This window comes from Aythya marila (genome assembly GCF_965140915.1).
Source record: "Aythya marila genome assembly, chromosome: 24".
Taxonomy (NCBI): domain Eukaryota; kingdom Metazoa; phylum Chordata; class Aves; order Anseriformes; family Anatidae; genus Aythya; species Aythya marila.
The window spans coordinates 4653869-4669782 of record NC_139065.1 but is presented as its reverse complement, the minus strand read 5'-3'; the positions used below and the strand labels follow the sequence as shown (position 1 = coordinate 4669782).

Sequence of the window (15914 nt, the reverse complement as noted above, 5' to 3'; positions counted from 1 at the left end):
TTTTTTTTTTTTTTTTTTTTTAATGCTGAAATTTGCTCACATCTCAAACTCCATGTTTGTTAGTACAAGGAAATTGGGGTACTCTGCGAACTGGCACGGCATCATGCGCTCAGCAGCTGGACCAGCAAGCTGGTGGCTACTGGGATGTGCCTGGCTTTGTGGTGTCACTGTGGTATTTCAGGTCATTTCCTATCCAGGGGGACTTCAAGGCAGAAGTTTTGGTTGGCTGGATTTGGCCTGTTGCATTTCTACCTCGTTATGGTGCCAGATTCGCACACTTGCATGCAACAAGTTCCAGCTCCAATTACAAGAGTTCACCCTCCAGGGAGGCAGAAATAAGCCCGTGGCTGTTTTCCCAGAGCAGGGGGAAGGAACAGAGAGAGAGGGTAACCAGGACAGGGCTGCTGAGCAAAGGGCACGGGGGGTGTGGTAGGGACCGATCACCAAATCAACCAAGTGGGGATCAAACTGGGTCCCCTCCAGCTCTTGTGGATTAGCAAGCAAGATGAGAGAAATCCCCCAACCACTTTCTAGGAACCCAACAAGCCGGGATGTCAAGGGCAACATGAGGGGCTTCCACAAGTCCATCGGTGACAAAAGGAAGACTGGGGGAAACGTGGGTCCTCTGCTGAATGAAACGGGACACGGGATGGTGAAAAGGCTGAGGTGCTGAAGGTCGTTGCCTCGATCTTTACCAGCAAGACCAGCCTTCGGGAGTCCAGATGCCAGAGACCAGGGTGAAAGACTGGATCAAGGAAGATGTACCCTCGGTGGAAGAGGATCGGGTCAGGGAATACTTCAGCAGACTGGACATTCAGAAGTCCATAAGATTCTCATAAGATCCAGCAGATTTTGTTTTTTATAATGTCATCAAGTTTATAGATAGATGGGTCCAGATATGGCAAAGTAACCCATGACGAGCAGAGGACATGACTGACAGCACTCAGCCAGCTCAGCATGCCAAAATGGAGAAAAAAAACAACCAGGTGCCACTTACCCCATGATGCTGAATCAGGCAGCCCGATGCCATATAATTACCTGGAAAGCTGAGCTAAGTAGTTAATTAACTGTGGTGCAGGGAAGTGTCGGTATGGCTGCAGGGCTGAGTTTCAGGGGCTGTGCTGGGATCTGCAGCGGTATCGCTTGGCGTGGCTGAGCTGCTGGTGTGCCCACGGGCTGTCCTTTGTAGGGTCTGCCTGAGGTGAGGATGGGGGTGCTGGGAAAGCCTGCTTGAGGGTGATAGCAGGTTGGTATGGGCAGATTGGGATGAGAGATCTCAAAAACAGTCCGTGGGGGTCATGACCACTGGATGCTGTCTGATGGGGCAGTGGAGTGGAAAAGGAGCTGGAGGGGGGGTGCTGGTTCGTGTTGCGGTTTGTTGATATAACCCATTGGTGAGTTTGGCTCCATGGATGGGACTCACTTTCTCCATCTGCACTCGGTTTCAGTGGCTTCCAGTGCTCCCGGTGGGCACGGGTGAGGCAAATAGATCAAGGAGAACTGACGTGAGCATTCTGACCAAAAGTGTTCATTGTCCCTTTTTGTGCCATGCTGCACCCAGCTGTCTTCTGCCAGCACAAGGCTGCTAAATGACCAAAAAAACCCCTCTGCTACCAGGCATCTGCACGGCCCCGTGGTGCAGTGGTTAGAGCTCTTCGGAGCTGCAGCAGGGCCTGGATGTGACCAGAAAAAGGACAGGAAAAGACGATGTCTGTCTTCTTCTGACCACGTCTGCTGCAGGGTACTGCAGGTGGTGGGCTTGAACCATGCTGGGAGGAGCTGGGGTCCCTGGGGTGAGAGCCCTGCCGTGGGTGAGGTCCTGCAGATGAATTTTGGGCCATTTTTGGGACTTCAGGGACGTGGCAGCTGGAGCTTGACCTTGAGGCTGTGAGGTCTCCAGGTCCTGCATCTCATCCTAAATCCTCATTTCTGAACTCCTTCCCTTTCCAAGGACCTCAGGGAGGGGCAGGAACTGGGGGTGTGCAGGGGGTGAGGTCTGGCTGCTGTCTGGTTCCCTGCCCCAGGGCGAGGTTGGTTCCCCCCGTGTACCCAAACAGGGTGGGGGCTGCGCCTGCTTCTCCATTCCCGTCCCCCTTCCTTAACTCTTCCTCTCAGGCCTTTCGAGATCATCATCCTTCTGACCATCTTTGCCAACTGTGTCGCCCTGGCCATCTACCTGCCCATGCCCGAGGATGACACCAACGTCGCCAACTCCAGCCTGGTAAGGCAGAGCCCGGTGTGTTCCCCAATCCTCCTCATGCACAGCCCCACATTGCACCCCCCGGGTGCAAAACGGGGTATCTGTCGTGCTGGGGAGCTGCTGCCACCCTGGGGGATGAGATCAGGCCTTGGCACTGCATGGAGAGAGACAGAGAGGGGCAAGCGGTAGAGAAACTGCCGCAAAATGGGTCCTCAGAGGGGCTGAAACCGCCCCCAGGTCAGCACCCAGGGCAGCAGACTGGTGTGTGAAGTGCACAGGAAGGAAGAATTGGTGCCAAAAAAGGAAAGAATCCCCTCAGTTTTTTTTTATCCCGATGCTTCCAAAAGGAAACATCCTGTTCCAGAAAGGCTGAAATGTTTTGTTTTAGCATTTTTGGAACAAAGTTTCCTGACCTTTTATTTCTAAACTGTATATTTAACTCTGGGATCCTCTTTTTAATGGGGGAAAAAACACTGTTAAGCAGAGAGGTCACTCCTTTCCAATCAGTAACTCAATTTTTTTTCCAGTCACTCCGTATTGCCTGGAATAAAATATTTTGCTGTGATCCCAATCAATATTTTTCATTATTTTTAGCTTGCCACCACCTTCCCCCTCTTCAAATCCCTCTCGTGGTTCAATCCACATTGATTTCCATTGAGAGCCTGAGTCTGGGCACTGAATCAAGGCATCCAAATATGTTGTTTTTAATTAAATGTTCTCTTCTGCTAATTTCAGGACTCGTCAGTGCTGGGGTGGGGTGTTGTGTGCAGGTATTGCTGACAATTTGTGACTTAAACACCGCTCTGTGTTTTGACTGTTCCTTAGAGGCTCTGCAGGGAAAAATATCAAAGCAGTCATGAGATTTGAGGTATGGAGCACAAAGCAAGGCTTTCATCTGAGCAGGTTTTAATTCCTTGAGCTGCTTTTAGCTCTTTCCCTCTCAACAGGCTTTTAGTGGCACTGAAGATGGTGCTTGCTGCTCCTTTCCTTGGAGAAAGGGAAGGGGATGCTGTTGTGATTGTGCTATGATTTTAAAAATAAAATCAAGAGAGGTCGGCAGAGGAGGGGAATTAAATGTGTGGTGGACACCTGGGGCTCGTTCAGCCTCCTGGCATGATCCCTGAGCATTTTCTGATCCCTGGTGTGCTCAGAGCAGGAGGCGCTACTTTGGGTTTGTCCCCTGGCTGTGGGGGCACGAGGGGATGGGGAAAGTGCCACTATCTCAGCTGGGAGATGAAAGAGGCAAAGCAGAACTGGGGTGAGCTGAGCGTGGCGAGCAAGAGGAGGGGGCAGGGGCGATGGGGGCTTCCCACTGAGAAGGGATTTGGGATTTGGCTGGGATCGGCCAGAGGATGAGCCCGAGCCCAGCAGCAGGACAGGAGGCGGCCAGGTGGGATCCCAACACGTGCTACCTAACTGCGTCTACAAAGCCATTTCAGCTCCTTGTATTTATTACATATTAGCTTATTTATACGATATCTGATTTGGATTTTTTTCAGCCTGTTGCCATGCCAACGGCCTGCTCTATCAGCAGCCTGGCAGCCCCGGGGCTCCGTTCTTTCAGCCCTGCTCCACACATTTCTTTGTCCCTTTGTCCCCGTGTGCTGGTGGCATTGGCGAACATCCCCTGCTACGAGCTGGGCCAGGCTCAGCCCTCGGGTGCTCCTTGGATGAAATTTCTGGGAAGAAATGCTCCTTGGATGCATTTCTTCCCACAGCAGAGGGATGCTGTGATGCATTTAGTGTCTCCCTGTCAATTTTGATTGCCTCTCCTCACTGCCCAGTTGTCTCCAGGGAGGATTGCTTTTATCTGAAGGCTTTAAAATAGGTGAGGAGGGGAAATATGTGAAGGGGGAGAGAGCAGGGCAGTGAGGATGTTGCCCCAGATCTCCTGCAGGACCAAGGCTCCCATCTGGGCTCCCCGTGGGTCAGTGCAGGGAAGAGGGGATCTGCTGGGACACCTCTTCTGCTGCTTTAATACCATGTGGCTGGAAAACCCTGTGAGCAGCCACACTCGTGGCTGTCTTTCCAGGACCACCCAAGGAAGACTTGCATACAGAATTTGCACTAGGTACAGGATTAGTCTCATTGAAGCTTCCTCAATCAAAACTCATTTAGGGTGATGGAAAATATTTGACGACCCATAAGTGTTCTATGAGTCTGTTTTCCTGTATCCTGGGAGAAATACAGATGCTTAATTTCAATGTATTTAAGTTTTATTCCTTATAGATTAGATTTCATCTGCCACAGGTTTTTGTTTTGCAATGCAGATTTTTGAAAATTTCGTGTAGTTCTAATGACATCAAACTTTTTCAACACTGAAATGTTTTTTGGCTTCAAGCCAATCCAAATTTCAGAGCATCTCACCTGGGGCAGCCCCAGGAATGTCACTGGGGTGCCCCACAGTCCAAGCCTCCGTTCCCCCTATTTGCTGGAAGGAGACATCGGGGCTCATTCTGGAGGGTCCTGAGTGCCCTCAGGGCTGGGGGCCAGTGCTGCCCAGCAGGCTGGAGCTGTGTCATGTTGCATCGCAGCGGCGTGGTGCACGCTGTTATTTCTGCTGTGCTGTGTCCTGTTCAGAGCCCGCAGGTCAGGTTACCCCATGTCCCCGAGCATTGTTGAAGCATGTCTATGTGCAGCAGCCAGCACGCTATAAAGATCCGCATCTTTTTATAGCGCTTTTCGAGGGCTGGCCTTGTACATTCAACCCCAGATCTTCAGGGCAAAACACCCCTGGCTTCTCTCTGCTGGTTTCCATCAGCAGCAGCAAGTTCGCCCTGGCTCAGGGCATCTCTTTGGGGCCACATGGGTTTCATTCTCGGTATGTGTTCTGCACCTACACTTATTTGGGGAATTCAGAGAGTTTGCTGAGAGGTGACAACCCTAGTAAAAGCTGTCCCACCTCAGCCCACTGATATCTTTATAGGCAGGGGCCTGGTTTTCCTTTGCTCTGCTAACATCAGAGCTTGTCTGCAGTTTACAGCCAGACAAGGCTGGGGGAACTGGACCCACAGCTGCAGGACAGGTGATGAGGGGGATTCCTCCAGCCTGCACTGATGGATCCCAGCATAGCACCTTCATACAGACGATGCCACAAGCTTTCTTTGCACTGGAGGAGTTAGACCAGCAGGACAGACCAGGATGATCCAGTTCTACATATGAGGCTGGGTCTGCAAAGCACTGCATGGAGCTGGAGCTGTAAGGATGTCTGCAGCCTCCCAGGAGGGAGGCGATGCAGCCAGCAGGGGACTTTCGGGTTTGAAACTCCCTGGCTGGATGTACATGGTGGGCTCCAAATGGCATTGGAGGTGGCCAAAGGGCAGTTCATCCGATGTGGGCTTCTCAAAGGGATCATGAAGGAACAGTAAGTCATCATCTGAACCTGTGCGAGGGGTTTTTAGAAGGGGAGCTCTGCTGGTCGGAGACACTGGAAGCTGATCCTGCCTTGCTGGGTGGAGCAGGGCAGGGAATTAATAAGGACAGGATACAGGGGATCTGTCACTGATAAGTGTGGAAGGCAAGCAGCGTTGCCTTAGTGAAAACTCACTAAGATGCAGCCCAATAACAGCCGTAGTTGCAGTGCTTAGGTCTCTGCTCTCACCACTGCTTCCCACCGATCTAACAAGGGGCTGGCACTGGTATGGGTGGCAGTCACACAGGGACACTTGGCATGCCCGCCGCTTTTGGCCGCGGTAATTGAGCAAGCAATGGGTCTGTCTGAGCCTTGGCTTCGTACACGGACAGCATTTTCCGTTTGGCAAGCCAGATGGCCCCGTGAGGAAGCAGCGCTGTGGCAGCGTGCCCTCGGTGCTGCTGCCTCCCCCTGCCTTTCTGGGTGCGATTCCCTGCAGAGCCCAAGCGTGGGGGATGCTCCCTGCCCTTTGTGGGGTGCAAATTGAGGAGAGGGGCCACGGAAAACCAGAAATATAAATATCCCCATCCATTTGACCACTTCAGCGGCATTTTAATCCCAGCCTGGAAAGGGCCAGCAGCAGCGGTGATCGCAGTGATGGGCAGAACCAGGTGGGCACAGGCAGCTTTTGGCCAGGCTCCATGGAAAACGGAGCTATTCCAGGCCCTGTGGCTGTGGCACGGTGCCGAGCCCCTGCATGGGCACCAGGCCCTGTCGGGGGGAGCGGGCATGGTGGCAAAACCCCCAGGCCAGGCTCCTTCTCACTGTGCAGATGTCTGGAGCAGGCTGGAGGCCGAGGCCTGGCTTCCCTGGGAGCCCAGGGCGTGAGAGAAAACACAACGCAGCCAACTCGTACCACGGGGTCTGTGTGGTGTCTCCAACACGTACCCAGCATGTCTGCTGCTGGGGAGGCTGAGGAGGAGGAGCAGTGCGATGAAGGCCCCAGGGGAGTGGGAGGGTGAGGCAGGGACATGCAGTGCCCTAGGTCGGGCACCTCAGGGTGCTGGTTTGGGAGGTGGCGGCGTTCCCGGTGTAGTTTGTAGGAAGCAGGGGTAGGATCCTGTCAGCACGTTGTTGAAGGGATGCAGAGGGTGGCATGTGGTGGCTCAGCGTGCCACCGAGTCCTGCCTGGGACAACCACGGTGCTGCCGGGGAGATCACAGATGGGTCGGCAGCAGGGGCAGAGCCAGGGACACATGGCGGTGGGACTGAGGGAGGCGACAGGCTGCTCTAACGGGGCGTCCTCTGCTGCTTGCAACCCCCAGGAGAAGATCGAGTATGCCTTCCTGATCTTCTTTGCCATCGAGGCGATGCTCAAGATAATTGCCTACGGGTTTCTTTTCCATACGGACGCCTACCTCCGAAATGGCTGGAACGTGCTCGACTTCTCCATCGTGTCCCTCGGGTAATGCAAGGAGGGGAAGCTGCTGGCTCAGCTTGTGCCAGGCCTGGTCCATAGCCCATCAGCATTTTTTTATTCTATTTTATTTTAGTGACTGCAGTGGGTTTTTGGGCAACCTGTAAAGTCAGTTCATAGTCTTCTCCCAAGGGTCCTGTTTTCTTGCCCTGACCTCCCCTGGAAGTCTCTGTAACTCCCATTTCTTCTTGTCTGACTCCTTAATGCCTCTTGGACCTCCTAGCTCTGGGGTGTAGCAGTGGCAGGGTGTCCCCCCATGCTCAGCATGTGGGGAATGGGTCCCCTGGGCATGGGATGGGAAGAGCAGGTTGTGCCCAGCCCTGAGTGCATTCAGGAGCTGGGCTTAGCCAAGAGCTGGCAGAGCCCTGTCCCTCGCCTTCCTGCCTGCAGAGCTCTGACTCCATCACAGATCCTTGGCCTTCATCCTCATGCCTTTCTCTTCCTCCCTGTCCTTCCTTTTTTTTCTCCCCTTCCCTCCCTTTTCTGTGCCTTTTCAGGCTTTTCACCATGACCCTGGAGCAGATCAATGCGAAGCAGGGAGGGTCTTCGGGGGGGAAAGGCGGCTTCGACGTGAAGGCCCTGCGAGCGTTTCGCGTGCTGAGACCGCTGCGCCTGGTGTCGGGAGTGCCGAGTGGGTGCCAGGCTCCCTGCCAGTGGGACGGGTTGTGGGGTGGATGGGGCCCTGGGCCTGGCTGGGGTGGAGGCCATAGAGCAGGCTTCATTTGCTTCTGGTAGGGATCTCCTTTTCCCATAAGCTGTGTAAATACAAGAAGAGAACAAGAGTGGATGGGGGGACAGCATGAAGTATCCTCCAGCACTACTCGCTGGAGTCTTCCAGGTGCTCACAGGGTGGGTAGAGAAAGGAGCAAGAAATTGTCATCTGCAATTTCAATGCAAGAAATTGCATTTCCAGGCTGGTTGTCGGAGGGTCTGGCAGGAATGCAGGGTGCACCCAAAGCAGTTTGGGGAGTGGCTGAGCTCCTCTCTCTTCTCCCCGGTGCAGGCCTTCAGGTCGTCCTGAACTCCATCATCAAGGCCATGGTGCCCCTGCTCCACATCGCCCTGCTTGTGCTCTTCATGATCATCATCTACGCCATTGTCGGGCAGGAGCTCTTCAAGGGCAAGATGCACAAGACCTGCTACTACTTTGGGACAGGTGGGACTGTGTCAGGGGTGGACGTGGTATAGAAGTCTCTGTGTGGCTCCTGTGGGGACCACAGAGACTCTGCAGGTAGCAGAAAGTCTGGTCCTGCCAACATCAGGCCTGGGAGAGCATGAGGGCTGAAGGATGTTTGGTACAGGGCCGGGAAATGTAGATGGTGGGAGGAGGTGGTGGAAGGAGCCCCCTTTGGAAAGCTTCTGTGGGAGGCTGGGAGGTTCTGGGACCTGCTCGCCTTGGCCCAAAATGCTGCTTAGACCATGGCTTCATCCCTCAGATGTGATCGCCACGGTGGGGGCGGAGAAGCCAGCCCCCTGCACTACCTCTGGCCACGGGCGACACTGCACCATCAACGGCACCGAGTGCCGAAGCGGCTGGCCAGGACCCAACAACGGCATCACTCACTTCGACAACTTCGGCTTTGCCATGCTGACCGTCTACCAGTGCATCACCATGGAGGGCTGGACCGAGGTCCTCTACTGGGTAGGCTCCAGCAGCCTGGGCTCAGTGCCCAGCTTGGCACCGGTGACCACTGGTTGTGCCTCGCAGCAGGGAACTCCCCCTGGGACCCTTTCATGGGGTTAGATCTCTTCTCCACTGGCAGACACCCTGCCCTCACCCAGCTTCACGCTGTGATGCACAGCACATCGTGCATGGGGCACATATCCCATATCTCTGCCCTGCAGGCACTGCCCACCGTGCCTTTGCTCTCCAGGGTGCTCCAGCTCCCACCTTTGGGGGTGCAGACCAGGCAGTGGGGGGCTGGTGGATGCTTCTCCAGCAAAACCCCGTGTTTTGCAGTCCTTAGGAGGCTGTCTTGCTGTTAAATCTGCTCCACAAATGCTCTGGCTTTTCCTCCACTAACAGCAGATGCAGAGTGGTGCAGGGTAAGGGCTCAGCCAGGTTAATCTGCTGCCATCCCAGGTGCTCCCTTTGGAGGGGACAAAGCTCCCAGAAGCTGTTGGGGGGCTCCCAGGTGGCAGACTTCTGTTTCTCTCCTTGCCAGGTTAACGATGCCATTGGCAACGAATGGCCCTGGATCTATTTTGTCAGCCTTATCTTGCTCGGCTCCTTCTTCGTTCTCAACCTGGTGCTGGGGGTGCTCAGCGGGTAAGTGCCACCCTGCCCCTTCTCTTTGCCGGCAGATCAGTGAGCGCAGTGTGGACATTTAACTGTAAAAGGAGAAAAAGCCTTGAAAAGTGTTCCTTCTCCTCTCCCAATCCACTCCTTTTCTTTTTGCATGCTTGGAAACACAACCTCGAGTTGCCTTTCGTATCAGCATCTGTGGCTGCCTGAGGTTTTAGCTCAGCACCTAACACACAGACACCTTTTCCCTGCAGTACTGGCACCTGTCAGCAGATGCAGCCGTGAAACACATTTGAGGTGTTTGCAGTGTGGTTTGCAGCCAAAGGAGCTGAGCAGAGAGCTCAAACCAGCTGTCCTTACCCTACAGCTGTGTCGAGACACCAATTAGTTATATGCTAATTATTTGGATATGTTAGCCCTCTTTTAGGGCTAACAGGCGATTTGACGAGAGGCAATGGGCACAAACTGAAAAAGAATGGTAAGATTGGGAGCCCCCCCACTGGCAGACGGATCTCATCCCCATTGCCATGGAGACAGTATCCTAATTATTTGCTGTGTGATGAGCTCCCCTTCCCCACATGGAGAACGTGGGGCCAGCTGTCTGTCTCCAGATGGGGGAGACTCTGCTTGCTTTAATCATGGCACCACAGAATGATTTAGGGTGGAAAAGACCCTCAGGACCAAGTCCAACCATCCACCTGACCTACCGAGTCCTGTCACTAACCCACGTCCCTCGGTGCCACATCCACACGTCTCTGAAATACCTCCAGGGACAGGGACTCCACCACCTCCCTGGGCAGCCCGTTCCGATGCTTGAACCACCCTCTGCATGAAGAAATTATTCCCAATATCCAAGCTAATCCTGCCCTGGTGCCACCTGAGGCTGTTGCCTTGTGTTTTATCACTTCTTTCCCAGTCCCTTCCCAGCTTTGCTGCCCTTCTCTCCACATCCTCGAGCAATTCAGTGTCCTTGTCATGAGAGGCCCTTAACTGAGGGCAATATTCAAGGTGAGGTCTCACCCCTGGGCCCACCGCTGGCTGTGCCCCAAGGCATCTGATCCTTAGCAGGGCTGGGGACCTCTGCAGCATCTCGTGGCAGTTGGCTTGCCCAGCTACAGCCTCCTGCAGCATGGAGGTCCCACGGAGCAGCCGGTGGTGGGGAAGAATCCCTGCCTGCCAACACACGATCCCCCATGATCTTGTGTCGTGGAATGGGGCTGAGAGCGAGGAGTCAGCAGAGCAAGCTCTTGGTGGGAGGGTATTTTGGGCTTTTAGGTTTCTACGAGGATTGGTATGGGACAGAGCTGCGGGATGTGGCCTCTGGCTGCCTCCTGAGCCTTATTCTGCTCCTGGCCTCGTCCCAGTGAATTCACCAAGGAGCGTGAGAAGGCCAAATCGCGGGGCACGTTTCAGAAGCTGCGGGAGAAGCAGCAGCTGGAGGAGGACCTGAAGGGCTACATGGACTGGATCACCCACGCTGAGGTGATGGACAGTGACCGGGCCAGAGGAGAAGGTACCGGCTCTGCCTGGGCGAGGACACTGGGGTGAGGGTTGGGTTCCTGACACTGAGCACCCTGAAGAAACAAGGGGGAGAGCTTTGGAGAAGTCACAGACTCATTTTGCCTGAAAAGCTGTGAAACAAAACGCTTTGGCTTGTGCAGAAGTTTCCTTCCTCCTGTTTTTTTGGGCTTTCCTGAATCATGGTGCTGAATCTGACCCAAACTAGTAAATAACTTGGCACCTAAGCTAACACCACCTCAGCCACTGTATTTACCATTTGCCAGCTGCTGACAAGACCTAGGTCCCCTTTGGCAGAACACACTTGAAATGGCCTCATGTGCGTACAGGGGTAGTCAGCAGGGCTGCTAGCTCTCACCTAACAGGAGCACAAGTTTCTTGCCACTGCTTGACTATTTTGGGGGATTAGAAGTAGCTCAGGAAAGGAGATGAACATCTAGGCAAGGGCTCTGCCGCTGAGCCTCTGTATTTTTGGGTCACTCATGTCCCTCACGAGCGCTTTGCCACTCTGCCTAATGCAACAACTCAGGGCTGATACATGTGTAGAAAGGGCCTTGTAAAACAGGGGGAAAGACCACACCTGTAGACAGTGCTTTCGCCCACCTCCTGTTGTTCAGCATTTGCTCAGATCCCGGCTGAGCCCAGTTTTCTCTGTGCTGGGGGTGTCTGGAGCTGTGGGGAGCCCATCTCCACGCTGCTCTCTGCTCCGGCTGCCTCCCTGGGCTGCTGCTGTCCTTGGTGCAGGAGTTCCTGGGGCCTCCCAGGGGTTTTGCACCTGACATTTAAACCTTCCAGCTCAGGCTCCCTTTGCTGTCTCCCTGGGATGGCATTTCTTGATTTCACAGCTGGGGAGGAAGCTCTCCCAGCTGTGCTCCTGGGAGAGGTCCCCTCCCGTACGCTCTTCCCAAGGGCTCCAAGGAAAGCCTGGGATGTTGTTCTATCTGTAGGTATGATGCCTTTGGATGAAGGAGGTTCAGAGACGGAGAGCTTGTATGAAATTGAGGGCATGAACAAGTGGATTCTCTACTTGTGAGTATTCCTGGGCTGCACCATCTGCTGTCTCTCGCTTGCTGTCGTGGCTGGGCCAGGCTTTCTGTTCAGCCACCAGTTTTGTGGGGAGAGCCAGGGGCTTTTGAGAGCCAGATGCTCTCCTGGAGTACAGCAAGCAATAGGGAAGGGTGCTTCATACTGGCAAGAAGCTGCTGCAAGGGGAAAAACCTCTTCAGCTTGGGTCTAGGCTCCTGGCATCCTCTCACAGCCCATGCAACACGTCTTGTGCTTCAGAAGCTGGGTCTGTGGCAGGAAACCAGAAGCCAACATAGGCCAAAAAGGAGCTGGGAAGTGTTCATGTGAATGAACAGCAAAGCCTGAGAGACTGGGGGCGATGTCTGGGGTCAGGGTTATGCTCCTGGTACCTGCATGCCCCCGGTTCATAAATGGGGTGACACCATGCATTGCCCCAGCACCGGTGGTGGGCCAGCTCAGCCCTTCTGAGGGAAGGGCCCAGAAGAAGGGAGCGGGGTGGCTGTGCCCGGCTGTCTGTTAGCATTGCCCCGGGCTGCTCAGGACCCTCTGGTCAGCCCCACTGACCCCACTGACCCTTTGGCTTTCTCTGCAGCCGGCAGTGGAGGCGCTGGAACCGAATGTTTCGCAGGAAGTGCAGGGATGTGGTGAAGTCCAAGTTCTTCTACTGGCTCGTCATCCTGCTGGTGGCACTGAACACCCTCTCCATTGCCTCTGAGCACCATTTCCAGCCTGAGTGGCTGACGGTGGTGCAAGGTGAGCAAACAGCCCCAGGGAAAGGGAGGGCCTCGGAAAGCCTGCTGCCATGCAGATGTGCATGAGGAGCTCTTGCTGTGCGTGCAGAGCCACGCTGGCCTAGCACAGGGCCCGTTAGACACCCACAGCCTTGCTCATGCACCACCTGGACACACTGTGTGGACTCACACTCTTGTGTGTGCAAGCACACAGTTGTACATCGCCCTTCTCCTCATCCTCCTCTCCCGAGTGCTCCCTAGAAATCTGCATTTGCTGCAGCTCAGGGCTTGGTGGCGGGCAGAGAAGGGATGTGGGCAGCGCTGCCCTCCTTCCTTCCTGCTGTGCCATGCTGAGAGGAAGAGGCCCGTGCTCTGATGGGCTGGATCTCCCACCCCAGACAACGCCAACAGGGTGCTGCTAGCACTCTTTGTGGCCGAGATGCTGCTGAAGATGTACGCACTGGGCCTGCGCCAGTACTTCATGTCCCTCTTCAACCGCTTCGACTGCTTCGTGGTGTGTGCGGGCATCTTGGAGACCATCCTGGTGGAGCTCAGCACCCTGTCACCCCTGGGCATCTCCGTGCTGCGCTGCATCCGGCTGCTCCGCATCTTCAAGATCACCAGGTTGGGACGGGAGCAATTTTGGGTGCCAGGGCCTGGCTGCCCCACAGGCATCACTGGCCTTGTCCCTGGGGGGGCTGCAGCACGGGCAGAGCTGGTAGCTCCTGGGGTGATGAACAAGGCCAAGCCTGGCGATTTCCGTGTCCCCAGGATGTGGTCTGGTATCTCCTGACACCAGTCCTGGGGCCAGGCTGGAGAAGTCCCAGTATCCACCTTGCAAGTGGTGCTGGCTCAGAGCCCCCCTTGCTGGGTTTCTGGGACATCCTGGGGGGCAGACAGTGTGCTCCCCGCTCCTCCCTGGTCCTGCCCTGCTCCTTCACCTCCTGCACGTTCTTCTCTCCAGGTACTGGACATCCCTGAGCAACCTGGTGGCCTCTCTGCTCAACTCGGTCCGCTCCATCGCCTCTCTGCTCCTCCTCCTCTTCCTCTTCATCATCGTCTTTGCCCTGCTGGGCATGCAGCTCTTTGGGGGCAAGTACGACTTCGAGGACATGGAGGTGCGGCGCAGCACGTTTGACAACTTCCCCCAGGCCCTCATCAGTGTCTTCCAGGTACGGGGCTGTGGCAAACAGTGCAGGGGGGCTGGTGGACCCCCACAGCCTGGGTTCTCCCCTCGGGGGTCTCCTGGCAAGAGCTAGGGTTAGGAGAGAAGTGGGTTCGTGGGAGGTGGTGCAGCTCTGAGGATGGAGTGGGGAGGGGAGATGGGGTCATGGGTGGCAGTGGGGGTTCAGGGCCAGAGGACGGAGGTGAGATCTGGCAAGGGGCTGGAGCTGGGAGCAGGATGGAGCTGTGGGGTTCTGCCCTGCTCTGCTGCGGGCGCTCTCACATCCCTGTTTCCCCTCATGCTGTCTCTGCTCTTCTCTCAGATCCTGACTGGAGAGGACTGGAATTCAATAATGTACAATGGGATAATGGCCTACGGAGGCCCGTCCTTCCCTGGCATGCTGGTTTGCATCTACTTCATCATCCTCTTCGTTTGTGGGAACTGTATCCTCTGACATCGAAGCCTTGCCCAGGCGCCCTGTGCCCAGCCCCACAAACTGCTCCGGCTGTGTGAGGCTGAAGGCTCAGCGTATTTGTGTGTGTTGTGTGTGTGTTGTGTGTGTGTTGTGTGTTGTGTGTGTTGTGTGGTGTGTGTGTGTGTGTGTGTGCACGTGTTTGTGTCCAGACTGAGCTCAGGCAGGGATGGGGCGGTCATCCCAGAGCTCAGCACTCATGAGGATGGGTGCAAGACTGAATCATAGGATCACAGAATTATTAAGGTTGGAAAACCATCCCCCTACCACCACTGTCACCCACTAAACCACATCCCCAAGCACCACGTCCAGCCTTTCCTTGAACACGCCCAGGGATGGTGACTCCACCACCTCCCTGGCCAGGGTTGCCTCAAGGCCCATCTCCAGGAAGGTTTCTCAGACCACGGGCAGCCGCAGCCACATCATCCAAATGGGAACCAAGTTCATGTCCTTAGTGCTGTCCCACCAGACATCCTCCTCAATGTCTTCCTGGCCATTGCAGTTGATAACCTGGCCGAGGCTGAGAGCCTCACCTCAGCCCAGAAGGCCAAAGCAGAGGAACGCAAGCGGCGCAAGATGTCCAGGTGGGTGCTGCAGTCCTGGCAGGGGGAGCTCCCAGGCCGGGTATTTTGGGGTAAGGGGACAGAACGGCTTCGTCTGTGGTCCTGCCCTGGGCTCAGCCCTTGCTCTCCGCTCAGGGGTTACCCAGAGAAGTCAGAAGATGAGAAGCAGATGCTGGCGAAGAAGCTTGAGCAGAAAGCGAAGGGAGAAGGGATTCCCACAACAGCCAAGGTCGGTGCTGGTGGGGCTGGGCCTTGGTGAGGGATCAAGTGCCTCCTTGAGGGCTGACAGAGGCTTGGAGCTCGTTCAGGTCTGGGCTCCGCTGGGCCAGAATTGCTCCTTGCCTTGGTGTCTTCTGGTGATGGAGGCTCTCTGGGCTTAGACTGGGCCTGTTGTGTGGTGGAACAGGTCCACCACATCCTGGGCCAGGACCCCACGTGCTTGGTGTTGTACAGGCTGAATGTAGACACCACCGACCCCACAGGGCTTCCAGGCTGATGGGGGTGTTTGGCAGTGATACTGGCACGCTCACTTGCATGTCTTCCTTTCTGTCTCTCCCCTGTTCCAGTTAAAAGTGGATGAATTTGAGTCCAACGTCAACGAGATCAAAGACCCCTACCCATCCGCAGACTTCCCAGGTACGACTTGTCCCCAAAGACTGTGGGGAAGGTGCCACAGCCCTGGTGGCTGTGTGTTGAGCGAGGGATGTGGTGGCCCCTCACCAGCCTGGGGGTGCTGAGGTCTGTCTGGCCCAGAGGCCAGCTCAGGATCACAGCATCAGAATATCTTCCACGGGGTCACGTTGCTCCTCCGTCTCTGGGTGACCCTTTCCTCTTCCTTCCCTGTGACCCCCCTGCAGGTGACGATGAGGAAGATGAGCCCGAAATCCCCCTGAGTCCTCGGCCACGTCCCCTGGCAGAGCTACAGCTGAAAGAGAAGGCCGTGCCTATGCCTGAAGCCAGCTCCTTCTTCATCTTCAGCCCAACCAACAAGTAAGCACCGAGCCTTCCCCCTGCCTTGTGGAGCTCTGCCTTGGGCACCTCTGGCACCAACCCTTCCCAGAGGGACCCTACTTGTTTTGCCATAACCCTCTTCCAGGCTACCACGGCCCCCTCTGATGTCCTTCTGACCTCTCGCAGTGTCTTACGCTGTTTTTGTCCCCGGCAG

The 15914-nt window shown here is 55.3% G+C and overlaps 1 protein-coding gene across 1 annotated transcript in view; it reads left to right on the top strand.

The window, feature by feature from the left end:
* CACNA1S (calcium voltage-gated channel subunit alpha1 S) overlaps positions 1-15914 on the top strand; it is a 33660-nt gene that overhangs the window by 1794 nt on the left and 15952 nt on the right. The window contains exons 2-17 of the mRNA XM_082778555.1: positions 2116-2221; positions 6878-7017; positions 7527-7660; positions 8033-8185; positions 8466-8671; positions 9195-9298; positions 10639-10787; positions 11740-11821; positions 12411-12571; positions 12948-13173; positions 13514-13721; positions 14037-14157; positions 14656-14770; positions 14885-14978; positions 15316-15385; positions 15607-15739. Coding sequence (XP_082634681.1) covers positions 2116-2221; positions 6878-7017; positions 7527-7660; positions 8033-8185; positions 8466-8671; positions 9195-9298; positions 10639-10787; positions 11740-11821; positions 12411-12571; positions 12948-13173; positions 13514-13721; positions 14037-14157; positions 14656-14770; positions 14885-14978; positions 15316-15385; positions 15607-15739 — 2202 coding nt within the window. The remainder of the gene's footprint in view (positions 1-2115; positions 2222-6877; positions 7018-7526; positions 7661-8032; positions 8186-8465; positions 8672-9194; positions 9299-10638; positions 10788-11739; positions 11822-12410; positions 12572-12947; positions 13174-13513; positions 13722-14036; positions 14158-14655; positions 14771-14884; positions 14979-15315; positions 15386-15606; positions 15740-15914) is intronic.